Source organism: Gouania willdenowi, chromosome 3, assembly GCF_900634775.1.
Source record: "Gouania willdenowi chromosome 3, fGouWil2.1, whole genome shotgun sequence".
NCBI classification, from domain to species: Eukaryota; Metazoa; Chordata; class Actinopteri; order Blenniiformes; family Gobiesocidae; genus Gouania; species Gouania willdenowi.
Window position 1 is genome coordinate 36,634,265 of NC_041046.1, and position 27,156 is coordinate 36,661,420.

The following is a 27,156-nucleotide window of genomic DNA, read 5'->3' on the forward strand; positions in this document are numbered from 1 at the left end:
AATTCATTTTTTATTTATTCAATTGTAGAATATTGCAATGTTTATGCATAAAATATCTGTAACCCATTGGTTAATAAAGGGTCCGTTTTTTCATACCTACTGTTGCTGACTATTGTTCTCTGTAACCATGTAAAGATGTAATTAGAATTTGCACAGAACACATTCATTAATTAAGATTAAATAATTTTAAATCTGCTCAATTTATTTCATTTTAGTATAATGATTTATATGTACCTACATTACCCTGTACAATAGTGGTTCCTAATATTTTTTAAAAATCAGAATCAGAAATACTTTATTTATTCCAGGGGGAAATTACTTTGTTTCAGAGGCCAAGAAATATCACAAATGAAAATAATAAACACTAAACAAAGAAAGGAAATAAAAGAAAAAAGAAAACATATATAATTAAGTACAATTTTATTTTTAGATTATTATTATTATTATTATTATTATTATTATTATTATTATTATTATTATTATTATTATTATTATTATAATAATAATAATAATAATAATAATAATAATAATAATGTACAAATTAAATGAATACATGTCTCTGTATCCCCAGAGTGTTTTGTTGTGTGTTGTTTATTTGTGTCAGCAGGCTCGTTTGTACATTTGCAATACAGATATTTTTGGATTTTGCCACTTGATGTGTTTTCCAAAAAAGATGTGATACACAATATTGTCAACTGATAAAGAAAAAAAAATGTCACACTGTCAAACACATAAATAAGAAAAAATATGCCGCAAAAAACACGTCTCGCTTAATTACTGAAGGGGTACAAAAATCGCACTGATAGGAATATTTCCTGCATTTTGTGCTGCATTGTGCATTTAAACCTTGTCTTGTACACTATCTTTAAACCTTTCAAAGGTTCCCATCTCACTTTTTAACTCCACTGTGTTACACAATAGTGTAGATTGAATTTCATGTACCCTCTCCACTCACATAATCTGCTTACTGTAACAAGAACCCCAGCCTGTAACACAGAGACTCTGAGAAGTCAGTGATGTGGGAGCTAAAACATTAGGCATCTGAAAATGTCAGCATTTATTATGAATAAGGATATTGTTTGTTTGTTGTTTTATCAATCAGTACAGACCTTCAGACTTTCATTAAACAAGCAGCATTACAATAGGCAAAATGTCCACCTTGTGTTTCAGTTTGACCTGCAAACCAATGACAGGCACACACATGTTGACTCCTACAGTCAAAGAAGAAGCACCAGTTAGTACGATAAACCAGTGGTTCCCATGAGACAGAAAATGTTGGGAAACACTGCTATAAACTATAGACACAACTGTAAATCTCACAATTAAAAAAACTTTCATTTCCATGTTTAATATAATGCTTAATCTCACACACATCTCTGCCATCCTCTTACAAGATATTCCTCACCTTTTATTCTTATACAGCTCTTATCGCTAGTATTTCATTATTTATTAGATTTTTTTTGGTTTTTATCTTTTTTTAAAAAAAAGGCGTGTTATAAAAAACAACTAAGATCAGATCAGTTACTATTTTTTTTTTTTTTTTTTTTTATCTATAGATAGATATTAGGAATGCAGGAACTTAATGCTTTATTCTTTGCTAAAAAACCATGCTAAAATGTTGCAATATAGTCACATTAAAGAGAACCAGAAATGGGGAACAGTGCAGAATGCAAATACAAAATGATATAAAGAAGAAAAAAGAATGAAAAACTAGGATATGAGGACATTTCAAATAATTATTTTTAATATTTAATGTTTTCTTTTGCAAGGGGAAATTGGGAAGGGAAGATTACTATTTGCCTTCATTGTTTAAATAATTCTAACTCGTTTAAAAAGAGAAGGGTTCTTTATGGAGGTAATAATGAAAAAAAAATAAAAATTCAATCAAAAAAATATTTGAGACCCAAATCACTGCATTTGAACATTTTTCTTCTTTAATTGAAAATATTTATTTTGGATTTAATTGATTTTTTTTTAAATAAAGACAAATCTACCTCCATTGTTTTGATGATTGTGTAATAACTATATTACTATATAATTTCATGCATTTAAGTTTCTACCAGCGCCTCCTGGTGTCCAATAGAATCCACTGCAGCAACACGTCAGTGGTAGTTTAACCCAGAGCCGTATAGAGAGTTAAAAAAAAAAAAAAAATAGAGAGTTGCTACAACGGAAGTCAAAATTTCTTCACTGTCACGTGATTCATGTAAGACTGAATTTGTTCCTGGAAGTTAGTGGCGAGACATTCGAATCCATTGATTCCCAGTGTTTGGAATAACGGCGTTTAAAGTAACGGCGTTAGGTAACGGCGTTTGTTTTTCAGTAACGGGGTAATCTAACTAATTACTTTTTACGCCGTTATCGTTACTGAACGTTAAATGCAGTGCGTTACATGCATTGATTAAATAAAATGTTATCCGAAAGCATCCCTGGCTTCTGACTCAGCTGTTGTGAGGAAGTGGGTTAAAAACAAGGTGAGCGATTATGATTGGCTTAGGCTGCGTCATGTTTCATGGTAGCCAATCAGAGCCAGTGATTTTACACATGTGCCAGCAAGAGGAGGCGGGCAAAAAACAAGGTGAGCGATTATGATTGGCTAAGGCGACGTGCCAGCACCCGCGACACACACACACACACTACAGATTTGATGAAGCAGCAGAGATGGTGAGCGTGGAGCAGTCTGATGAAAAGTTGACATTTTTAAGGTGACGATACAAACACTACTTTAAATTAATTGTGGTCAAAGGCAAGAACGTGTATGTGAAGTGTTCATTATATCCAGGAGAGAAGACTTTGTCCACATCTGTTGTAAGCAACTCAAATTTAATGATGCACCTCACGATACACGCATCTAAAAAATGTGAATTATTTGACATAGAGCAACTTTTTTTTTTTTTTTTAAATAGTAACGCAAATAGTTCCTTTCCTTGGTAATGACTTACTTTTATTATAGAGTAATTTAGTTACTAAGGCAGTTACTTTTTTGAACAAGTAATGAGTAACTATGACCAATTACTTTTTTAAAGTAACGTTACCAACACTGTTGATTCCTAGTGACATAACTGTGCGAAGTAAACGCTGTGTATCTGCTAATGATCCCTTAATTTTCTAGGAAGAATTTGGAATTTTTTCTCTCTCTCTCTTTTGAACATGAAAACAACAGCAGTGTATCTCACAATGAAAAAAATGATAATAATAATAATAGTAAAAAATACAAAAATGAAAATAAAAATACAAATTTACTGGTTTAGCGGGGGATAATCCACTAACATGCCTTAATGCGCAAGTTAATGGGTTTAGATACGCTGATAATAATAATAATAATAATAATAATAATAATAATAATAATAATAATAATAATAATAATAATAATAATAATAATAATAATCTTTTACTGTTCAAAAGTGCATCATAAACCCTCTAATCCGCTCTAGCGCCATTGGCTACAATAGTAAACTTGATCACTTCCGGGAACAACTGTGCGGCTCCACGAGCCGCCATTGTTGTAAAAAAAAAAAAAAAAAAAACTGAAACATTGGAGTGAACAACTCTATACGGCTCTGGTTTAACCCGGAAGTGTTTCTATAGTTTACCGTTCGGTTTCCTGTTGGTTGTTTCCGTCCAGTTTGGAAGAAATGGCGGACATGGATGAATTGTTCGGCAGTGATGGAGACAGCGACAACGAGCAACGAGGTAACAATAAATCCCAGCAGCTAGTTTTAATTGAAACTGTGATGAGCTTTGGTCAACATTAAAAATCCGCTTATTAAAACCTGTGTGTGCTAATGGAATGAGGGCATGGTCTGGTTGAGACTCAGTGTTAAAAGTGGTTCAAAGTAACGTTATCGGTGAGCAAAAGCTACTCTGATAAATAATTAGACCCACTTGGCATGTTTTGATAAAGTTATTGTGAGGGTAAAAAACATTATGTACTCGATAATTAATAGTTTATTATCCTCCAAGTCTCCAGACAAGCAACTATGGTCTTACGCCGTGAGGAAAAAGCACACTAAAAAACCTTGTAGTTAATTTCCTTTCCAGATATATATATATTAAAGTCGACCAAAGTGATTAATACCATTATCTATATTTAAAATAAGTTTGCACTTCTACACATGCATATAATGTAACAACTTTAATCTTGCGAATATATTGTGACAAGATTCAATCTGATGATTAAGAGAGTAAAAGAGTCAATTATTGATGATAATGCATTGTTTGCTCAGGAATCTATTTATTGCTTCTCTGATACAATTAAATGAAGAATGCATATCTGTCTATCACATCACATCATGGAGAACAATTTTAAATCCAAACTCAATCAGCCTCAAACTTTGAGTTCTTTCCAATTTATCCATTTTTTTCTAATTCAGTTCATTAGTTGTTTTTGTTTCGCATTGATCTCTTCATGTGATCCGTCATGCACAGTAATGTTTGGGTGTTTAATTTGTGATTTAGAATGAAAACTAAGAGTAGCTGTATGTGAGTGTCTTGCTATGTTTACCCTTGAGATGTTTAGGGACTTTACACTTGGAATAAAATAGGTCCCCATCTCAAAATTTCTGAAAAATGTTTGCCTATTAAGATGAAAGTTTACTTTATTTTTTAGCAGAGTCAGGCTCAGGTTCTGGTTCAGAATCAGAGCAGGAGCGACCTCGATCAGCCAGCAATGTCTCGGGCAGCGGGAGTGAAAGCGAGAGGGAACGGGATGACGAAGATCAGGATGCAGCAAAACCCAGTATGAATAAGGTCTGTGTGTGTTTTTAGGATCTTTGTTTAGCTCTGAAAGATGAGCTCCATCGGGAGATTTCTATTACATTTACAAACACTAGAATTGACTGTCAACAACTGTCTTCTTGGCGACCAAACAGGAGCTGTTTGGAGACGACAGTGAAGACGAGCAGCACAGTCAACACAGCGGCAGCGACAACCAGTCTGACCGCTCTGGGAACCAGTCAGATGCCAGCGTGCACTCTGATCAGGGAGACAACGATCAGTCAGATGCAGAGCAGCACAGTGGCTCAGAGCGTGGTCATCGAGATGAAGACGAGGACGAAGATGATGGGGGTCGTCGTTCAGATAGAGGAAGCCCAGCAGGAAGTGGAATATCCGGCGGTGGGAGTCCTCGTTCGGAGCGGGGGAGTCCTCGTTCGGAGCGGGGGAGTCCTCGCTCTGAGCGGGACAGTCCTCGTTCTGAGCGGGACAGTCCTCGCTCTGAGCGGGGGAGTCCTCGTTCGGAGCGGGGCAGCGCTCACTCAGACAGAAGGTAGCACAGAATGCAACCACTACAAATCCATAATTCTGAAAAGTAACATGAGAATACGTAAACAGGGCACAGAGGATTATAGTGTTGCATTAAATCAGGATTTTATATCTCTATGGTAGCATGTCTTCCCTCTACGAAACAGCAGAGTTGGAACTGTCGCCCCCTGCGGTCACAGGTTTTTTCGGGTCACGGATTGTTTATCAAATTTCGGTAAACAAAAGAGGTTTACATCAACTTTGTTTTAAATTTTACTGATTTTTAGAGCAACCCAAAGCGCCACAAGTTGTCGTTTTGACTGAAAAACCTGCTAAATTATCCTGAATGCTTCACTCCTATATACAGTGGGGCAAAAAAAATATTTAGTCAGCCACCAATTGTGCAAGTTCTCCCACTTAGAAAGATGAGAGGCCTGTAATTTTCATCATAGGTATACCTCAACTATGAGAGACAAAATGAGAAAAAAAAATCCGGAAAATTAAATTGTAGAATTTTTAATGACTGCAAATTATGGTGGAAAATGAGTTTTTGGTCAATAACAAAAGTTCATCTGAATACTTTGTAATGTACCCTTTGTTGGCAATGACAGAGGTCAAATGTTTTCTGTCAGTCTTCACAAGGTTTTCACCCACTGTTGCTGGTATTTTGGTCCATTCCTCCATGCAGATCTCCTCTAGAGCAGTGATGTTTTGGGGCTAGCAGCAGCCTACCCACCTGCCCATTCTGATTGGCCGAGTCTTTGGAACGGCACGCTCATCAGCCAATAGAGTGCGATGTGACGATGCTGCTTTTATGTGGACTTTTCTTGTAAAATTGTAAAATTATTGGAATGCGGCCAATACTGCAATGTGTTCAATAGGCCAGAAAATATGATACTTTACCTCTGATTGCCCCTGCCTGTTTGCACACACACCACTTAAATATATATTCTGCATTATTTTCTATACAAGTCACTCTCCAACCATTAAAGTCATGTTTTTCTTTTTCTTTCTTTTTTGACATTAGTGAAATATTTTTTCCGAAAATAAATCTTTGAATGTGTGTTATTTAGTCCCCACAGCGACCCTGGAACCCCCCAGTCTGGGTTGGGCACCCCTCACACTGATGGTGAAGGCTCTGGGAGGGAGAATCAATCAGACGACGAGAAATGGAGAAGAGGAGCTAAGAGCGACCAATCAGATGAGGAGGAGGAGGAGGAGAAACGTCATTACTCTGATGACGAAAGGGGAAACTCTGATGACGAGGGTCCGGGGAACAGGAAACCAGGTAATCAGATGGACATTATTAATGTGTATGTGTGACTTTGTGTAAGTTATGTTGGTGTCTTTTTTGTAATTCCTTTTTTTTCTTATTTCCAGAGTCTACAAAAGGCAGCGATAGTGAGGATGAGTTCATCAGACAGAGGAGCAAAGCAAAAGCAGCCTCTGACTCAGATTCAGACAGCGATGTTGGAACAAAGAAAGGTAAGGAACACTGGATTTCCCAGCTAACGCCCCGAAATCTGTTCATACCTCTGTGATCATTATAAACCTTTTCTAACTTTCTGTGCATTAAGGTAATGTTGTCCCTCTTTAATACTTTTCCACAGTTAAGAAAGCCGCAGCAGACGACCTGTTTGGAGAAGCTGATGACATTTCTTCAGACAGTGATGCAGAGAAACCTCCGACCCCAGGACAGCCTCTGGTATTTGCTCCCCTTTTAACTATCATCGGATCTTAAAACCTTTTTTATGTGTTATTCTAAACCAGAGCAGCTTATTAAGCCTGTTCAAGCTGATAAAATACACTGTTTATATACAAGTGTGTGTGTTCAGGATGCAGAGGACGGTATGGATGGAGAGCAGGCAGAGGAAGAACCTGCACCCGAAACTCGTATCGAAGTGGAAATCCCAAAAGTCAGCACGGATCTGGGCGCAGACCTTTATTTTGTAAAACTTCCCAACTTCCTGTCTGTGGAACCAAGGTCAGGACTCTGCACTTGCTCACTCTGAACACGACACATTCTAGGGTTGTGCATTGCCATGAATCTGACGATGCAATTCCCAATTTGCATGTCATCATGATACAGTGTATCCTGATAGTAAACAACACGATATATATCGCCATATCAATAATTACAAATTCTTTTTTTTTAAACTTGTGAGAACAAGTAAATGGTAACTAACTGTAATTCAATGACCAATATAAAAAACAAGTGGCATGTTTATCAAACTGTCAAGTTTCATTTTTCAAAAAAGTTAAACTTTTGTTTCTACAACAGATTCTGATTTTGTTAAGTTCTTAAATTCTTTTTAAAAAAATGCATGTGTTGGCGCAATGAATTGTTTTTTACTGTTAAACAGGATTAAAAAAATCAATTTGGACATTTTTGGGATCAATACTATAATTGTGCAGTAAAATATTACAATATATTGCCTAAAAATGATTATTTCTTACACCTAGCACATACTGACATTCTCTTTCAGCATGTGGCACAGGTAGTCATAGAAAACTATTATAATCCGGGTGCGACTAAAGAAAGCGATCACTCTAAAGCACTTTAAAACACTCATGAGATCTCGGTTAATGAAACGAGAATTTTCTCTATGTTCAGGTACTGTAATCTGTGTAGTTACATAGAGTTTGGTCAAACAGTGCATTAAAGGGTAGCTGCAAACCTGCTCATCAAGAGGACAAAAAAGCACTTCAAATGTTTTTAGTTTTTGTTTTTTAAAGACAAAAATGTGTGCAACATGTGTGTGATACATCAAATGTATGTTTTAAACATGACTGGGTACCTTATATTAAATAAATAAAGATTGAAATGAAATGTTCCTTATTAATTTGCAGTATTCCATAGGGGCTCTAGGGGGCACTAGCATCCCATACCTGAGAAATAAATATTGAGAAGATGAGAAAAGTATATTGCCTTAATTTATGTAAAAAAAATAGATTTCAGCATTTATACAAAACACATTTTAATTCAACATTGTAACTTTAATTTCTATTTGTTAATACAGGTCAAATAATGTTTTGGGTCTATTACATCATATCTTTCATTATAGAGGTTTGTTAAAGTTTCTGATTAATGGTTATGCCTTTCCAGACCCTTTGACCCTCAGTACTACGAGGATGAGTTTGAAGATGAAGAAATGTTGGATGAAGAGGGACGAACCCGACTCAAACTTAAGGTATAAATAAACTAATCTAAGTGTTAAAAAAGTCTTTTTCGATATAAACTGAAATGAATGTGTTTTCTCTCTCAGGTAGAGAACACAATCCGGTGGAGAGCCAAGAGAGACGAGGAGGGAAACGAAACACGAGAGAGCAACGCACGCATCGTCAAGTGGTCGGATGGCAGGTGTGTGTGCGCGCATGCTGTCAGGCTAATTGTTGGAAGATGCATAGACATAGAGATCAATTACATTATTCAGCATTAGAGATCACATTGTCCAGTTTACAGGAACACTAAAGAAAGGAACTGAATGCTCTAAGAATATCATCAATCAGCCTTCGTAGGAAGTTCAGATGATAATAATAATACCTTTTTATACTTTTTAGAATATTTTATATATTTTAAAACAGCATTGTTCCTCTTACAGACCTTTTTATATAGATATACACCCTTCGTGGCATGTAATAGACAAGTTATTTTATGTGTAAAGCATAGATGGGCAACTTTTACTACAGCGGGGACCAAAAAAATGGGATTGTCTGATCTGAGGGCCACATTATCAACATTTAGAATAATGACCAATGGGCAATATTACAGGTTTGTAGTTTTGTTGCTTTGTGAGTTTTTAGTATTTTTGTGTCTTTTTGGAATCCTTTTTTGTATTTTGCTTTCATTTTTTAAAATTTTTGTGTTCAATTTGGGCATTTCTTGAGTCATTTCCTGTATTTTTGTGTTTGTTTTGTGATAATTTTCTCTGTCTTTGGAGTCATTTTGTATATGTAATGTTGTTTTAGTGTCTTTGTTGTCATTTTGAGTGTTTTATGATTGAGTATTTTTTGTAATCTTTGTGTGTTTTTGATGGTACATTCCGTACTTTTGCCGACAGTTTCTTCCAACTGCTTGACTCACAACGTTTGGGAGCTGCAAGTTATTTGTCTTGTGTAAAGTCTGTGTGTTAAATTCAGCTGTTGGCCCACATTTGTGCCATCAACTCCCCCTGATCGCGCACGGCTTTACATCACCTCCACTGATCTGATTGCTAATAGTCCATGTAACCACGGCTAATGTGAACAGGATGAAGCGCTTACTGTGCGTTCCTCTCCACAGCATGTCCCTCCATCTGGGCAACGAAGTGTTTGATGTTTACAAAGCACCTCTCCAGGGCGACCACAACCACCTGTTCATCCGACAGGGCACAGGGCTGCAGGGACAGGCTGTGTTTAAAACCAAACTCACCTTCAGGTAATGCACCTACATTCTAGTCTTTGTTCCAGTTACTCTTTGACCCCATCTGACTCCTGGACAGTGAAACAAGCTCCAGTTAACCGCTAATATAAAACAAAAACGAGGGGGCGTTCACATGTACCTCTTTGGTCCACACCAGGCTTTGTTTCCTCGGATAGTCCGTTACCTTTGTGTTGGTGTGAAAGCTCACTCGAAGTCTGGTGTTGACCAAACAAGTGAAGTCTAGTCTTCTGTAAAGAAACGTAGCCTGGTCCTCTGTAAACATGTGCATGCGCAAAACAACAAAAGACGAACAAGGAGCTAATAAACTTAAAGAAGTAAACTTGAATTAAAATTAAAATAAATACTATGAAATATACTTAAATAAAAATAAAAAAACACACTTTAATAAAATAGCCTGTTGGCTAACACTAGAAACGGCATGAGTTAGTGTTCATGCACATGTTGAGTTTCCAGCTACATTTAGACACAGGTTTATAGGAAAACACTGATGTTGCAGATTCACTGCCTGAACCACACCGAGTCCACCGGGCTATACATGTGAAAGCACCCTAAGGCTCTGATCATAAATGTAGCTCATGCTCTGAGTCTCTGGGACACCTTGTTCAAGCTCTGCAGGTATCTCCTAGTCACAGATGTGTAAGCTTCTTAAAGTCCTGCTGAATGTTCTGTCCTTTCCACCACAAGCAGCCTGTAGGACACCATAAACACCCCCAGGGTAGAACAAGCACAAATAAAAGCAGATGAAAATTAAACTAACTCATTTAGCTTTGTCCCTGATGTTTAAATGTAAAAGAAACTGGAGATAAAATGTGGCATAGGCCTGGGCAATATATCCACATTCAAGATATATCAAGATTTCTATTATGCTGATATAGAAAATTACTTCTCAGAGCAGCATGAAAAGCTTGGTCAGAAGGATTGCTGGGTGTGTCCTAATCCAGACCTTCCCCTTAACAAGCCACACTACAGAACTTACTCACACGTGCTGTCCCTTATAGGAGAATCCTGTTTAACATATTGTGCAGCTGTTAATAAATGTGCCTGTGTGGCATTTTGCATTAGCAAATTTAACCCAGAATTATCTTTCTGGTAAGATTTTATTGAGTCAAAAAGATCTAGATTCATATCATATATCAATGTTTTTTGAGAAAAAATATTGAGGTGTGAGTTTTAGTCCATATCACCCAGCTCTAACATGGCATATTGTTCACTTACTATTATATTAGTGATGTCATAAAAACTAGTAACAGGCTTCAGATGTTTGTGTCGTAGGTCCTCGTTCTGTTCAGTGTCAAAAGGTTTTTCTACTAGATTGATTCCATCCGGTGTTCCAGTAATAAAAAATAAAAGTTCACTACATCATCGTAATCTCATTTTAAACGCACTCTCACGGGACTTTCATGTGCTTTCTTGTTTTGTTGCACATATTTTTTTTGAGAAAAATTAAGATAATGGATTTTTCTTTCTTTAAATGTTGAACTGACTTATGGTGCCTGTGTACGTGTGCTTTCTTTGTTTTGGAAACATGGCAAGTGTTGGTTGAGGCCAAATAAAATGCTGAGTCAAAATGTCAAATGAGAACACACATAAACACAAGTCAGTCAGGCAAGGCAGTGAAACCCCCTCATCTATTCAGAAAGAGTGCTTGCACCATTATTGCCAGCTCGATCACTATTAGTGTATTAAGGGGGGATTCATGTTCTTTTCAGGCACATAGTACCATTCTATTCCATACTCAATTAACTATGTTACCCAATTTCTTTGGGAAAATGCAGCAAATTTAAAAAAAAAAGAAATTACACGGTTCATGACGCTTCGATTTTGCTTCTCTCTCTATAAGAAACTCCAAGCTTGTCTGACACGCCCATGAACACGCCCCCTTCAGTACTCATACAAACACAGATGTTTACTTCTGTTATTCTGTGCGCCATATTTGGTTACTTTCTACATTGTTCAATTGTTATGAAAGTGAGGAATGCTAACGAGGAGAAGTGGTCTCTCCTCTGTCACTGGCTCACACACACACACACGCTTACCCGTGCTGCTGCTGGCTCTGAATAAGTAGTCCTCTTTACGAGTCGGGATTGCATTGTTTTTTAGTGTCAGTGTACTTATTAATCCACTTTCAAATAAGCTCTTGTAAAGCAGTCATCTGAAAAGTGCCTGGAACAAACATAGCAGATCTTTTTCGGACGAGGTCCGCTTCCAGAGATAAACTCCAACCATCGTTGACAAATTGTTTCATCCAAAAGTGGGCTGTTTTCTTCGCATTCAAAAATAAGTGTTCTCGCTGAAGGCATTTTAAAAACGAAAGGCAGGCAGCTACTACGGTGAGCAGATTAGACTGATCGACACGCAGTTATCTCTCAGCTGTTTGCTGTGACTACAGCTGTTTTGACGGAGCTGGAAGCGGGGGAGGGGTGCGAGTTTTAATTCCATTTTTATTTTAATATGTACATTAATGAGTAAAGACAGCATTAGCCATGGGTTTCTTACAAACGTATTTCAAATAAACAAATTAAAAGCTAAATCTGCGGAGGCAGGTGCTGTGGGCTGAACTAAGGAAGAGAACATAGGAGGGGCCTCGTTCCCTAGGCGGAGCTTCGTCCCTTCGAGCAAAACAGGAGATTTAAAGATTACTCAAAAATACATGAATCAATCAGAAACATTGGAGGTATGTTTTTCAGGAGGGAACGACACACTAACATGATATAAAGCTTGAAAAAGTGATTTTTACATGACGACCCCCCTCTTAATAGGTGTGTGACGAGAATTTTTGTCTTTGAGGAAAACAGAATTCTTCCATGTCGTTCATTTATAAAAATAATTCTGTGCTACAACAGCAGCCTTTTCTTTTCCTTCATAGTAAACTCTTTAAATGTTTCACTTTTAATGATAATGCACCTGAAATAAAATGGTCAAATGGATGTGAACTCACTCTTTTTTTCTTCCAATGAGTACCATTTGGCAGCTTTTGATTTATTTCCTGAAGTATTTCTTAAGTAGCTATATTACAGGATATTGTGTACAGGTTTTCATTTTGAAGAGAAATTATTTTTTCACATGATTCCAACATTGGGGGTGTCTGTACTTCCAGACCCCACTCCACAGACAGCGCCACCCACAGGAAGATGACCCTGTCCCTGGCTGACCGCTGCTCCAAGACGCAGAAAATACGAATCCTTCCCATGGCCGGACGAGATCCGGAGTCGCAACGCAACGAGATGATCAAGGTAATGTTAACTTCCGGTAATAAAAGTCTGTGAGACCTGGGGGTGAGACTTCCTCCTTGTGTCAGTGTGTGTAGTGTGTGTGTGGTTGTGGATAATGGAGGAGGAATAAAGCGTAGTGTGATAACAAGAACGTCGTCTTAAGAGTTTACAGGTAACACACACATAACCTCTTCAACCATTCAGGTGTTTGTCTCTCCTCTGCGTTGTCTGCCAATGCTTCTGTTGCCGCAGTAACACCCCATTGCATAAAGACCTGACCTGACTATATTACATAAGGAGGTCACAAGGTGGCCAGCAGAATGGAAATGGGGCCGATGAGATATAGTCTCTGATTGGTGGATTTCCAGTGAACCCAAAACAACAATAGAGATTGCACTGTTTACTGTGGCAGAGGTGAGCAACTTTAATCACAGCAGGGCCACAAAAACGTGGTTGTTTGATCCAAGGTCAGCATTATCAACATTCATGTCAGCATTTAGAATCTGAACGTTAACGCAGGATGAAACAATAAGTTTGTGTTGTCATTTCATGTGTGTTTGGCTTAATTTATTGTTTTGCTATGTAATTTTTTTTCTTCTCATTTTGCGTTTTCTGTTGTCTTGTGTTTTTTCTGTGGTTTTTCTGTGTTTTTGAAGTCATTGAGCGTATTTTCCTCTCATTTTGTTTCTTTTTTGTTGTTTTGTGTGTGTTATGAGCCAATTTGTGTATTTTTGTTGTCATTTTGTGATTTTGGAGACTTTTTGTGCATTAGTTTTTTTGTAGTTTTACCGTCGTTTTGTAATTTTAGAATTTTTCTCTCATTTGGTGTTTGTTTTTTTTGTTTTGTCATGCTGATGTGTTTTTGGAGTCATTTTGTGTATTTATGTTGTTTAGTGTATATTTATGTATGTGTTTTTAACTATTGTTGTGCTAACCATTTACTTTAGGGGCTGCTTAAAATTAGAGTAAGGGCCGCATGTGGCCCATCACTGTTGTTCATTATGACAACAGCGATGGGCCAGTTCTGTCAGTATTAGGTGAAAAGTAGTTAAATGTTGGACTTAAATATAGCCCTGCTTGGCATAGACTTTTCTCTTTAGGCAATACATTCATTAGACCATAAAATAAAAATATTTATGACTGATACTCTTAAAAACAACAGTGATGCTGGTTCAATTATTTTATTGTTGTTTGATGTTCTTGACGCAACAAAGATTTATTTGTGCTTAGTTTGCACAATAAAATGCAAACAAGAGCTGATAAATGTCCTATTTATATTAAAACAAATCCCTGTTCTGTTTCCAAGCGACAACAAAATGAACAGATGTGCTGTAATAACTTTAATTTGTTCATTTAGATTTTTGACCATCTGAGCACCAAATGCGCTGAACCTGAGAGTAGTAAAGAGTTCCTCTGAGTTCCCAGCTTTACAACTTATCGAGAACAAACGTGATCCTTTCACTGAAGAACCATTTAGTCGTTTGGTTTCTGAAAGTTTAATGTGTTCATTCCTGACAGAAAGAGGAGGAACGTCTGCGAGCTTCCATTCGCAGAGAGTCCCAACAGAGGAGGATGAGGGAGAAGCAGCACCAACGAGGCCTGAGCAGCAGCTACCTGGAGCCTGATCGCGATGACGAGGAGGAGGAGGGAGATGAGGCCATCAGCCTGGCAGCCATCAAGAGCAAATACAAGGGAGGAGGGGGTGGCTTAAGAGGTCAGGGACCACCAATCTTCCAGTCGCCGTTATTGTTTCCTAAATCTCTTCATTTGTGAGGATTTGCTTTCCTACGTTACTCAGTCATTACCTCCTACTGATGTCTCACTTTCAGAGGAACGAGCCAGGATCTACTCTTCCGATAGTGACGAAGGCTCTGATGATGACAAGGCTCAACGGCTGATGAAAGCCAAGAAGTTGGACAGTGATGAGGTAAATGCAGTACCCAGGTTAGCATACAGGGGGCAGTGTAAGGCAGGCACGACCAGCCGACTTTAGCCCTGTATTCTTATGTGTACCAAACACTGAGGAACGTCTTGAGGACACAAACTGTCCCACAAAACAGCAAATCAATAAGAAGCAGCTGAAAGTTTGTTTTACTCTGTTCTTCACAGGAAGGTGACGGGACGGGCAAAAGGAAGGCTGAAGATGATGACGAAGACGAGGAAGAGACGGCAACTAAGAAGGCTAAAAAATATGTCATCAGCGACGAGGAGGAGGAAGATGAAGACGAATAATGTTTTTTTTAATCATTCCACTGTATATCAGTGCTGGATGGCAGTCACATCTGGTTTTGTAAAATTTAGTGTGCGTGCGTGTGCGTTGTACAGCTGAGCTGAGAGGAGAAATAAATGGTTGTCTAATTGTAACCAATGGTTTCCAATGTCTCTATTTTGTTTTCCTTCCTGATTTACTCAGGTTTCACCCATGTCCCAATTTAACTTTGCAGTTTCTTACCCAGAGGGAGTTTAGGGCAGATCTCAACCGATCCTTAAAAAAAAAAAAACCCACCTGACAGGAGAGGTGAGACCTCAGAGGAGTTGAATGAATGAGATAAAACACACACGCCCTAAGCTGCCTGTGAGCCCAGAGGTAGAGCTGCATGTATAAGACCAACAATTTAAACTTGATCAGACGTTTATGGGTGTCAACAAAGCTTTCCTCCTGATCTCTGACTCTGCACTTCATGTTTTTAACATTCTCTTTTATTGTGTTCATTTTTAAAATACATTCACTGTTAGAATACTGAAAACATTTCACCAGAAAAAGCCTTGAAACGATATCGCTCATTCACCAGAGTCAGGTTTGTTTTTTGTTGATTTCCATAAAAGAACTAATTTCTTCCTGACTTTAATAGAAATATAACAGATGTGTGATTAAAAAGGCTGATAAGGGCTCATCTGGTGGGCAGTGGTTGGCTTGGCTGTTAGCATTTTTCACAACCAGTGAGTTAAACACTTTGGGCAACACTTTACTTGACGTTTTATACATAATGCTGACATTATCTGTCAATAGCATGAATGTGTCATGAAGGCTGTCATTAAGTGGTGTTCGCTAAATTATTCAATTCAGTTTTTTTTATATAGCACAAGTTACAACAATAGTCATCTCAAAGTGCTATCAAAATATAAAATTCTTAAGAGGAAAATAAAAAAAATGTTGTAGGGCATTGTATGCTAACAGGAGGATTTCAAACTATTCTAGATTTTACAGGAAGCCAATCCTGGAGAAATATGCTCTCTCCTGCTAAATTATGACACTTAGAGCTATATTTGAATTTTTTTGGGTTAGGCAGAGGGATCTAGTGGGGTTAGGGTCAATAACAGTTGTAATTGATAGTTAATTACAATTTTTAGGCGTAATTGTGATTTTAAAAAAAGTTTCTGTCGTAATCGTAATTAAATTGTAATTGAGTTTAGATAAATGACTTTGTAATTGCAATGAAAAATGTAAGTTATAATTTAACACTAAACTGGGGAACCATGTTACAGTTCTATGTACAGTTCTACACATATGTAGTTAACAATTATTAAAATATGTTTCATATCAAGCTTTCCCACATTTTACCATTTAAAAAAATATAAACCTATATTTTCCTTGATGAGGATGAATTAGATATTTGATTGTATTTACAGCTGATTTGGGACCTGTTATCATAAGAGATGCTAACACAAGAGGAAGGTTAACTTTAATTAGGTCATTTATTTTAGGCTTAGTACACTTAATAACAGCCTTCATGACACCATATTCATGATAATGACAATGTAATGTCAGCCTTTATGTATAAAACTCCAAGCAAGGTGTTGTTACATTTTGTTCTTGGCACAACTAACGCCATGAAAGGACACACGTGTCTTAGTGTGTGCTCGTGATGGCCTCTGTGTGCTTGTGTCAAGTAATGGATGTGATTTTTTTTTTCTCTCTCTTAGCCATGAACCAGAACAGGGTTCAGTCCTTGTGGCCCTGACCTGAACACACAAACGTGTTGAAAGTGAGTTATTATTTGTGTAAATATGCAATATTGTGAGAAAAAGGCACAGAATCAGGAATCGCAAGCTGCAGACGGAGCCTCTAAATGATCAATAGGTGTGTAAGTGTTGTGTGTTGAGCTCTATTGAGCCATTGTGGAGAAAAACAGTCCTGGTTACTGATTTAAGAACATCAGCCTGAATGACGCACAGTGTTACCCACAGGAGCTTTTCATCGAGTTCTCAGGGACAGATTACAGCTTTCTAAAATTACCTCTCCCCCCATCCTGTCCAGACACAACCGACTGCAGTCACCCACGACAATAAAAAAAAAATGGATTAACAGTGATCGGACGGGGGCGGTTACACAAAAATAGCATCTTTCTTTGTCCCCGACAACAACCTTTCACGCAAATTGGATTTTTGACATGGCCACAATCAGTACTTGAATCAGTCCCTCTGTGTTCCAGTGGGTTTATGATTGCATATGTAATGAAAGCCCATTTATTTCCAAATTCTTATTTAATCTTCTAAAATTGGAATAACCTTCACTTACTGCTGAGTGCAACTTAAGCCCAGAGGTGCAAAAAAGTATTGATATATCCTACTCAAGTAGAAGTACTGTTACATGAATGGAATTGTACTCAAATACAAGTACAAGTAAGTCATACATAACATACTCAAGTATAGGTAAAAAGTAGCTCAATTAAATAGTACTCAAAGTAAAAGTTACTAGATACTTTCACCCCCCACGTTTATTTTTGATAATAAATCTTGCCCTTGCATACAGTAAACATCTCATGTAGAAACTTAAAAAGGAAGAGACCAAATCTTGCACAATTGGAAGTTAAATTATTTTCCACAAAGGTATCTGTATTAAATAAAAGGTTTGTCAAAATGTACAATTATTTTTGAAATAAAATTACACCAATTAATTCACTAAAAAAAAAGGAAAGAAATCTCAGCTATTAAGTATAGCTAAATGTATGAACTCTAAACTGAGAAAATAACCTCCATTCAATGTTGTTTATTGTGGTTGGTCGTCTATGATGTAATGCATTTGATTGTTGTCTGGTCATTTCATTTTTTGTAGTTTCACAATGTCTGCTGATCATTTTAAAACAAAATGTAACAATTTACTCAGTAATGGTTGGGTGTAGAAATGTAACAAATAACTTCTTTTAAAACGTGTGTGTGTGTGCGCGCGAGCGTGCGTGCGTGTGTGAGTGAGTAATGGAGAGCATATATAAATAACCAGTGGGACCTACTCTGACACCGCAGTGATGCTGAATGTAAATCTGTGACTTTGCTGCATTTGCACTTGTCACACGTGCTGCGTTATTTCACACCGGCTGCAGTAGGTTATGTAAACCCCACAGAGTGGGAGAGGTAAGGAGGGGGGAGGGCTGCAGAATTTTTCTCTCTGCATCACTCCATTTGTTCCTTCCCACCACATTTACCCAGCATGGAAAGGCAGCAGATACTGGTGTGTTTTCGATTCCCACATTCTAGTATCCACTATCACTGATGCTGCTCAGTGCTCAGTCAGTGGGTCAGCTGGTTTAATTCACTTAGGTTAGGCTGATCTTTTAGAGTCAGGTTGTCAGGTCAGTGTTGGCCAGTCAGTTACCACTTACAGTCAGGGGTAGACTGGACATCTGACATACCGCGCAGGACAAATTGGACAAATTGTCAGAAAGTAGCAAAAATGAGTAAGAAAATACAAATAATGAGTAACGAGGGGGGAAAAAATGATCCAAATGTAGAAAAAACATTGCAAGAAAAAAAGGAAAAGTTACTAAAATGGGCAAAAAGCAGTCATGAATGGAAAAAGGTAGCCTAAAGAGGCAAAATGTAGTAAAAAAAAGAAAAAGTAGCTGAAAAATGTATTAAAAAGTGTCAAAAATTTTGAAATGGGCCAAAATTGGACAAATGAAGTTGCAAAATGGCCAAAGAAATAGGTAAAAAAGAAAGCAAAAGCATTAAAAAAACATAGACCTTAAACCATGAAAGATTCCAGTACATCTTGGAAAAGATTAATCAATATACTGATGTTGGATCAGTTTTTAAAAAATGAAAAAATCCCCAACTTTCATTATTGGCAACATTTCAAAATCTCGTATCTCAGTTTGTCATGGACTGATCCTTATGAAATTTGACTCACTTATGTCGGGTTGGTTCCTCTATTACTTCATCGGGTTTCATGCAGATCAGATAGGGATTGCACATTTCATTGCAATCTTTCCAAAACAAATGGGGGTGCACATACATTTGGTCCTACTGTATCATTATTAATGGAAATATACATTTCTTCCAAGCCTTTACAGTGTGAATGATGATGGCACCATGATCAGGATCACTGATCCATAACTGCCAATATCTGACACAGAGGAAATTTGGTGCTTGGTGGAGGTTTGTGGAAATCCACTAAAGCCCATGTCTAATTCTTCTCTGGTCTTTTGGAGACAGCAGACGTGTTTTCACTCGCTCCGATAACACGACCTTGGCTACAGCTGGCTACAGCTACAACTGAACATCCTGAAAAATTGGGCCCAAGACGAAAAGAAAAATGGTTAAGAACCCGCATGGAGGCCCTCCAGAACCTGATCCGGGTTTGGAAGAGGTCAAGGAGATGATACGCGAGGGTCTACGAAACCTCAAAGACGGTCTATCTGCCGAGATAAAGCAGTTGGAAAAGACGCTGGAAAACCTTCAAAGTGAAGCAAAGGTACTGAAACAACAGAATGAGAGGAATGCTGAAGAGATAAAACTGTTGAACGCGAGGGTTGAAGAGCTGAAACAAAAGGAGAGAGAGAAAGATGTCATCATCACAGGCCTAAAGATAATACCCAGGAGTTACGCGAGTGACAAAGAAACAAAATCAATTGAACAACAGGTCCATGACTACTTGGAGTTGAAGGACATTGTCCTGAACCCTGACAACATCAACTCCTGCCATCTCCTGCCAAAGAGAAATGATAACAGAGCTGTAAAAATCACCTTCACGATGTGAAATTTAAAGGAGAACTACTGAAGCAAGGCAAAAAACTGAAGGAAACGAAGGTATTAATGAAAACTTGACAAAACGAAACGCAAGCATCGCATGGAAGGCACGCCAAATAAAAAAAGGAGGAAAGATTCTAAAGACGTGGATGAGAAACTGCAGGATTTATATCACACCACTGGGAGAAGAGAACGGAAAACCAATCCTCATCAAAACGATGGAAGACTTGGGAAAATACGAAGGATCCACCTAAACAACAACATTACTGATGGTAATCACGGACATGGACCCAAATCTATATAAACACTGGAAACAAGACTCAGACTGTGATTATTACTGACACTGAATTCAATGTGGAAACCAAGAGTAAAAAAGGTCTGTCACTTATTCATTTCAATTGCTAGGTGGTGGGGTGATTAAGGATTACATTACTACCTTGCTTATGAACTAAGACATAGTAATGTGTTTATACAAGAAAGGGTTAAATCTAACAGTGGAAAATACAACACTGCCAATAGAACTAACAGCAGCTGGAATAACCTTGATGTAGAGACAAAACAAGCTGCAAACTTGTGTGTCCAAAACAGACATTCCCGAGTGGTGACGTCATGGATGGAAAGGGAAAAACCTTTCGAACAACTTCGAAAGAAGATGAACTTTTCTTGAACTGGAGGAACGCAAACAACGTCTGGCAAGGAACAAGGCCGACACGAACAACGATAGAGAGGAGGAGGAATAAAAAAAAAAAAGGACAACACTGACTACAGATGAGAATAAATCCTACACAAAAAAGGACTGTTCAGAACAACCTAAGAATGTTTGACCAGAGAGACAAGCTTTGATGTAAATTTTCGGTGTACAAAACAGGGGACGGGGCCTAGATAAGCAAACTGCTTCTCTCGTCTCCTTTTTCAGCATGTAAAAAAAAAAAAAAAAAAAAATGTAAAAAAAAAGGTGAATGTAACCATGTCGGAAATAAACTGAATAAATAAATAAATAAAATAATTCCCCCACAGATATGACTTCTGTAAACATCCTGTCCCTATTAACTGTCTCTTTCAATTTGCATCTAAATAGACAAAATTGTGGGGTTCCTAGCTCCTGCTGTTAAAAGGTGCTATATATTTCATAGGTACACCCTGGACAGGGCTCCAGTCCATCACAGACAACTCCTATTCACTCCTACAGGCACTTTAGAGACTCTAATCCATCTCAGAGAAACTCCATGCAAGCAGGGGGAAAACATGCAAATTACATATAGAAAACACCCAATTGAAAAAAATCAATAACAAATATCAAATTAAATGTATGTTTGTTTTCCTTATTGTTTTTATTACAACAATTTTTGTTACCTATTTCATAATGAACCCTAATAACAGACTCTCACTGTCCACCCTTATTGTATTTCAGTGCTTGGTGCCCTTTACTCTGTCCCACAATGTCCCATCCCCCCACTGATGCTGACATAAGAGGCTAATAAATATATTAGAAACACAATACTCTCCCCTCACAACAGGATTCATGACTTTAACACATGACCCTGGCCCAGACACCGCTGTGAAGATGTGAGAATGTTTTCTCCTCAGCACAGTGTTGTTCCTGCACACACACACACACACACACGCACACACACACACGCACACACACACACACACACGTGTGAACGTCTGCAACACGTCAGAATCTGATGATCACCTGTGTTTTTATTATCTGAGCGTCATTATTTAGGTCAGGCTGTTCTGTTGAAAGAGACGGTTTAATCACATTTAAAGTCCACGTAATAAAAGTGAACACAAAGGCAACCTATTGCTGTTTCCTCTTTAACGTCATTGATCAACGTTATTAGTTTATTATTCTGTTTATCTAAAAGCCGGGATTCTTGAACTTCCTGAACCATTACAGAGAACATTTGGAAAGGACTCCCTGCTAATCCTCACATCATAACAACATGTTTACTGCTCTTTGTACAAGCGGCAGTGATTAGCAATACTTTTATACTCACTTTTTATGACTACTTTTATAGCCCATAAAACGTTTTCATTTCTTTCAAATTAAAACAATAATTATAACACCGGGAAATATTTCTGAAAAAGTGGATTCAAATATTAATCCAATGTGCTGGATCTTTTGTTGTCTTTATGGGTAATGCAAGCAGGTGGTTTTTGAATAGTGGTTTAGAAAGCTAAAGCTAATGCTAATGGCAGTTTTGGCCCTAAAGAACAACTAAACCCTGAGGTTTTGGCTGACGTGTTGCTATAGGCTGGAAATTTTAAAAAATGCCTTGATTATGGGCGGGGCTTCTGGAGCAGTTAAGTAACACCCCGTTTATACTAATAAATCTCCAAGGAACAAGCTATGCTATGCTATTTACTCCACTCAATACTTACAATACCTCTTTATTCACTATTCTCTCAATCCAAACTACTCACCACAGATTCCAGTCTAGTTTTTTTAAGAGGGGCGGGGCCAACAGTGGTGGTTCTTGACAAAAAAAAGCCATCAAAACGTCACAAACCACCATTATCAGCCAATAGCGAAATTAAATTGTAATAGCCAGGTTTTAACCCATAGAGGACAGTCACTCTTACTCTTTTTACAACAAAATACACCAAATTGAAATACTAAAATGTTAAGGAGTTGGACAAGAACCAATCAACAACACCACTTCATACCCAAACACGTTTGATTTAAGCAGAAAAAGTTTTGGCTTTCAGTTATTCTGAGAGTGATAATTTTACTGATGTAGTTTTTAAATGAATATCCTAAAAAATAAATACAATATTAGATTATAATTATAAATCCCGACTTGAGGACCCAAGAAAGCCTTATTGTGAGAACAGTTCTGCAGTAGCTACTACTAGCGAATCATCAGGGCACACGTGTGAAACTCAAGGCCCGGGGGCCAAATGCAGCCCTTTAGAGCATCCAATTCCACCCACAGAAGAAAGCAAAAAAGTCAGAGAAACCATGAATCATTGTGTAAATTACCAACTAATTCAGTTGTAGTTATCTCCAAAATAATACACAAATTCAATGAACCTCCACAATATTAGCAGGGCTCACATTTTCACCATGCTTATATCACATAATGGAAGTAATTTTTAATCTCAAATTGTTAAAAGAACTCTCGATTTTTCCAAAATCCTGCAATTTTCTTCAAATCTTCAAAAAATGTCCCCAAATTTCATAAAAATCAAATACATTGAAAGTGAAAATCCTGCAGGGGACTGATATCTGTCAACTTATTGCATTGATAATATGGCAAGTTCCATATTTCATCATTTTGCACGTGGAAGTGCAAACTAGAGCACAATCTGCGGCCCACTTAAGACAAACTGCTCCGTATTTGTAACCTTGCCTGCAATATGGATTCTGGTGTTCACAAACACCAGAATCCATCTTGTGCTGCTCCAGCCTTTAACTTTCGTTAGCAAAACGAACCGGTTTGAACCAATCATGAGGCAGTGTTGTGGATTAGGGCAGGATATCCCAGTGTGACGAAGGCAGAAGCGTCAAAGCAAGACTGACGCATGCGCAGTTGTGGGCAGAGGAACTAGCTGGCCTACCGCTATTAGTATAGCTCTGAATCAAAACAGAAAGATGTTGACGCAGGAGGATGAACGTGTGGAAGCTGCTATAAACTCAGTTTTAGAAAAATCCAGCATTTCCTTTTTGAATGAGCAACAGCGAGAGGCACTTTGTGCATTTTTGGACGGTAAAGCGTATGTTTTCACCAGCAGAGCCTTGTTGTTGTAGCCGTAGCAGCGTCTCTGCCGTGTGATTGGCTAAAACAAATCAGGTGCATCACCTAATGGACAGGCGCATCACCTAATCAGCTTCAACCATTCTGTTCATGTCCCTCCCTGGTTCCGAAGGATTCGCCAGACACGGACCCTGATCGATGTGGAGAACTGAAGTTAGAAGGAGGGCTACACATCAATCTGGCTCTTGCCAGGTTATCGTATTTGGCCCCTGAACTAAAATAAGTTTGACACCCCTGCATCAGGGTTTTAAAGCCTTTCTTGTCCATTGAGGCTGTTCTATCTCTGTATTTTACTCCTGCGACGGACTCTCAATCTGCTGAATGTGTACCAAGCTCATTAGAAAGTGATAAAGATTTGAGTCTCTTTTTAAAAAGTTTGTTGACAAAACCATTGTCAAACTTGTGTTTGTTGGGACGTTGGCTCTGTTGTTTTGGTAAAAATATATGATGTAGGGTTGGTTGAATGGGTTGCCGTGGCTCAGGTGGTAGAGGGTCGTCTTCTGATCGAGAGGTTGGGGGTTCGATCCCAGTACCTGATTATGTGTCGAAGTGTCCTTGGGCAATACACTGAACCCTAAGTTGCTCCCAGTGGTCGACTAGCGCCTTGCATGGCAGTCCTGTCCCACTGGTGTGTGAATGTGAGAGTGATTGGGTGAATGAGCTGATATGTAAAGCGTTTTGAGACTGCTTCAGTGTGGTGATAAAGCGCTATATAAATCTAGTCATTTTACCATTTAATGGCTTATTGAATAGTTTTTTTGTTTGTTAGTGTCCATCAGTGAGTCAAGTGCATAGATGGATGTTTGGTTGTCAATCACCTGTTGCTTGGTAGTTTGTCGGCTTTGGTGTGATTGCTTGGTCATACAGTGAGTGGAAATCGGTGTAAAGTGAGTGGTGGTCAGCCCAAAACTCTCCCTGTTCTATGGTATTTCAGAAGCTACTGTGATTACCACATGCTCTGCTCTTGACCCTTCGGTTATCTAACCACCGTACCCTCACAATGCCAACCAAACTCTCTGTCTCTTTTGTGCTTTGACTCATCTGTACATTTTTTTATTCTGCCTCACCACCCTGGTTAGATAATCTCAAATATCCAGGGGTGGATAACGTATGACTAATGTATCAGTTAAGTAATCATTTTAGTTGAAACAGTTGAACAAAATGTTACCTTCCTACTGGTCTTTTCACTGCTGAGCCTGCTACCAACACAACATGTCATCCTGAATGCCACAGAAAAACAGATATTCACTCCTGAATGTCACCGCGACTGTGAAACAAAACAAAAACTGAATTATTACCTTGCCAACACACCAAGAATACAAACAAGGTGAGAGGATATACGAGAGCTTGGATATGTTGTGACAATGTCATGATGTTCTCATAGGTCTGTGGAATCAGTTTCACACGTGATTTTAGTTTGTCCTCTTGCACACTGTCAATTACATATGTGCTTTGAACTGTGATTAAACGATACTTTTAAGCTTTATCTGTGGTTGTCATTTTGTTCATAATTTTATTTACACTCCAGTTATGAAACCGCTCTGCGGCATTACAAGCGGAGGTGTTTCTAGCTCAGGCAAAGATCCTTTTCCCTGCTTAAACAGGCACCCAACAGAGTGGGAGTAACACGTTCTCCTTATGATTTTACCAATACTGTGTGTATGTGTTTGCATTTGCAAGTGTGTGTTTTTCCAATTTGTGGTCTCCAGTTGCAGTATAACAGCTCATAGCAAATGTGCTTTTATCCTTCTTATCAATCAATAGTCAGGCCTGTTTGAAAACTTTACTCTGTGGATCAGCACAGCAGTTTGTGCTCAGAAGGTACTGTTCCCTATACTCTAATCGTAAACAGCATAGTCATCCCCTTAGGCTGCCAGTTATGCAACTACTCAATGTAGAAAAAGCAAGGAAAGCAGAACGCTGCAGTCTTAGTTAGGCTGGGACTGTACATTGACACGTCCCATTACACATCAGTATTACCCAGAGGCACAACAGTTAACTCTGATGAGTCTGTCATTTGTTCTTGTCATTACTGCCTAGTATCTCTGGGCTTTACTTTGCTCTTACTTCTTCATGTATTTAACACATTTTAAGAGAGTTATCACCATTGCCCTTATTATAACCTGGGTTAAGCTCCATTGACCTCTGTTAGAAAAGTAAATAAGTGGACGGAAAGATCAGGATGTCGTCACTTTGTCATGACTGCAGCATCAGTTGAAGGCAATTGTAAACCTGTCAGTAGCGTTTTGGGGGTAGTGGCATTTATTAGTTAAACATTTAATATTTGCATCACTTTCCAACCACAATAAAAAAAAAAATAAAATAAAAAAAATCACGAATGTGAATATGAAGAAATGCAGTATAACTGGTCACTGCAAAACAGAATGGTAAAATATGAAGCTGGAACAGATAACTTAAAACAGTCGACTCTTCCTCAACCCTTCTATTGTCCTACCCTGACTCCCTCTTCACTGTTCCCTTCCCCCTCACCTAGGTGTAACACTGCCCTCTCTTTTTATATTCTCTCTTTAATAAAGTGTTTCTTACTCTTCCTTTGGGAGAGCTGGTGATGGTCACAATTATGCAATAAAATACATTTATTTATTGAATTGCAATAATAAAACTTGCACTATATATAGCTTTGACCTTTGACAGCATGTGCAGAAAAGATTTTTTTTTTTTTAATAAAAAATGTTATAATAAAGCAACTAACCTAAATAACATAATAAAAACTGCTGTGACATACAGTGGGGCAAAAAAGTATTTAGTCAGCCTCCAATTGTGCAAGTACTCCCACTAAGATGAATGAGGTCTGTAATTTTCATCAAAGATATACCTCAACTATGAGAGACAAAATATAAAAATAAATCCAGAAAATCACAATGTATGTTTTTTAAAGAATTTATTGGTAAATCCCACGGTAAAATAAGTATTTGGTCACCTACAAACAAGCAAGATTTATGGCTCTCACAAACCTGTAACTTCTTTAAGAGGCTCCTCTGTCTTCCACGTGTTACCTGTATTAATGGAACCTGTTTGAACTTGTTATCAGTGTAAAAGACACCTGTCCACAACCTCAAACTGTCACACTCCAAACTCCACTATGGCCAAGACCAAAGAGCTGTCAAAGGACACCAGAAACAAAATTGTAGACCTGCACCAGGCTAGGAAGACTGAATCTGCAATAGGTAAGCAGCTTGGTGTGAAGAAATCAACTGTGGGAGCAATTATTAGAAAATGGAAGACATACAAGACCACTGATAATCTCCCTCGATCAGGGGTTCCACGCAAGATCTCACCCTGTGGGGTCAAAATGATCACAGAGATGGGGAACAAATATCCCAGAACCACATGGGGGGGCCTAGAGAATGACCTGCAAAGAGCTGGGACCAAAGTAACAAAGGCTACCATCAGTAACACACTACGCCGCCAGGGACTCAAATCCTGCAGTGCCAGTCCCAGTACATGTCCGGGCCCGTCTGAAGTTTGCTAGAGAGCATCTGGATCATCCAGAAGAGGATTGGGCGAATGTCATATGGTCAGATGAAAC

The 27,156-nt window shown here is 38.2% G+C and overlaps 1 protein-coding gene and 1 long non-coding RNA gene across 3 annotated transcripts in view; one reads left to right on the plus strand and one right to left on the minus strand.

Moving 5' to 3' along the window:
* The first annotated feature begins 2,686 nt into the window (after positions 1–2,686).
* Positions 2,687–15,240, plus strand: leo1 (LEO1 homolog, Paf1/RNA polymerase II complex component). Of its 2 annotated transcripts, XM_028437920.1 has the most exons (15): positions 2,687–2,705; positions 3,626–3,693; positions 4,610–4,749; positions 4,872–5,266; positions 6,315–6,529; positions 6,622–6,726; positions 6,852–6,946; positions 7,077–7,225; positions 8,348–8,432; positions 8,508–8,602; positions 9,524–9,658; positions 12,762–12,897; positions 14,395–14,590; positions 14,706–14,803; positions 14,986–15,240. In XM_028437920.1, the coding sequence occupies exons 2-15, from the start codon at positions 3,636–3,638 to the stop codon at positions 15,106–15,108; spliced, it is 2,025 nt and encodes a 674-aa protein (XP_028293721.1). In that variant the 5' UTR covers positions 2,687–2,705; positions 3,626–3,635; the 3' UTR covers positions 15,109–15,240. The 2 variants fall into 2 exon arrangements, with proteins under 2 accessions (XP_028293721.1, XP_028293728.1); XM_028437927.1 differs by lacking the exon at positions 2,687–2,705 and having other exon boundaries at positions 4,613–4,749.
* The window catches only part of LOC114456286 (uncharacterized), an 87,215-nt gene continuing 65,207 nt past the window's right edge, over positions 5,149–27,156 (minus strand). Inside the window, exon 3 of the long non-coding RNA XR_003672816.1 lies at positions 5,149–5,301. This is a non-coding gene — a long non-coding RNA (uncharacterized LOC114456286). The remainder of the gene's footprint in view (positions 5,302–27,156) is intronic.

Bases quoted from the DNA above. Each gene is read 5' to 3' on its own strand.
- leo1 (XM_028437920.1), top strand. From the start codon at position 3,636: ATGGCGGACATGGATGAATTGTTCGGCAGTGATGGAGACAGCGACAAC. The intron at 12,898-14,394 runs GTAATGTTAACT...CATTCCTGACAG, and splicing joins AACGCAACGAGATGATCAAG to AAAGAGGAGGAACGTCTGCG. The intron at 14,591-14,705 runs GTCAGGGACCAC...TCTCACTTTCAG, and splicing joins AGGAGGGGGTGGCTTAAGAG to AGGAACGAGCCAGGATCTAC.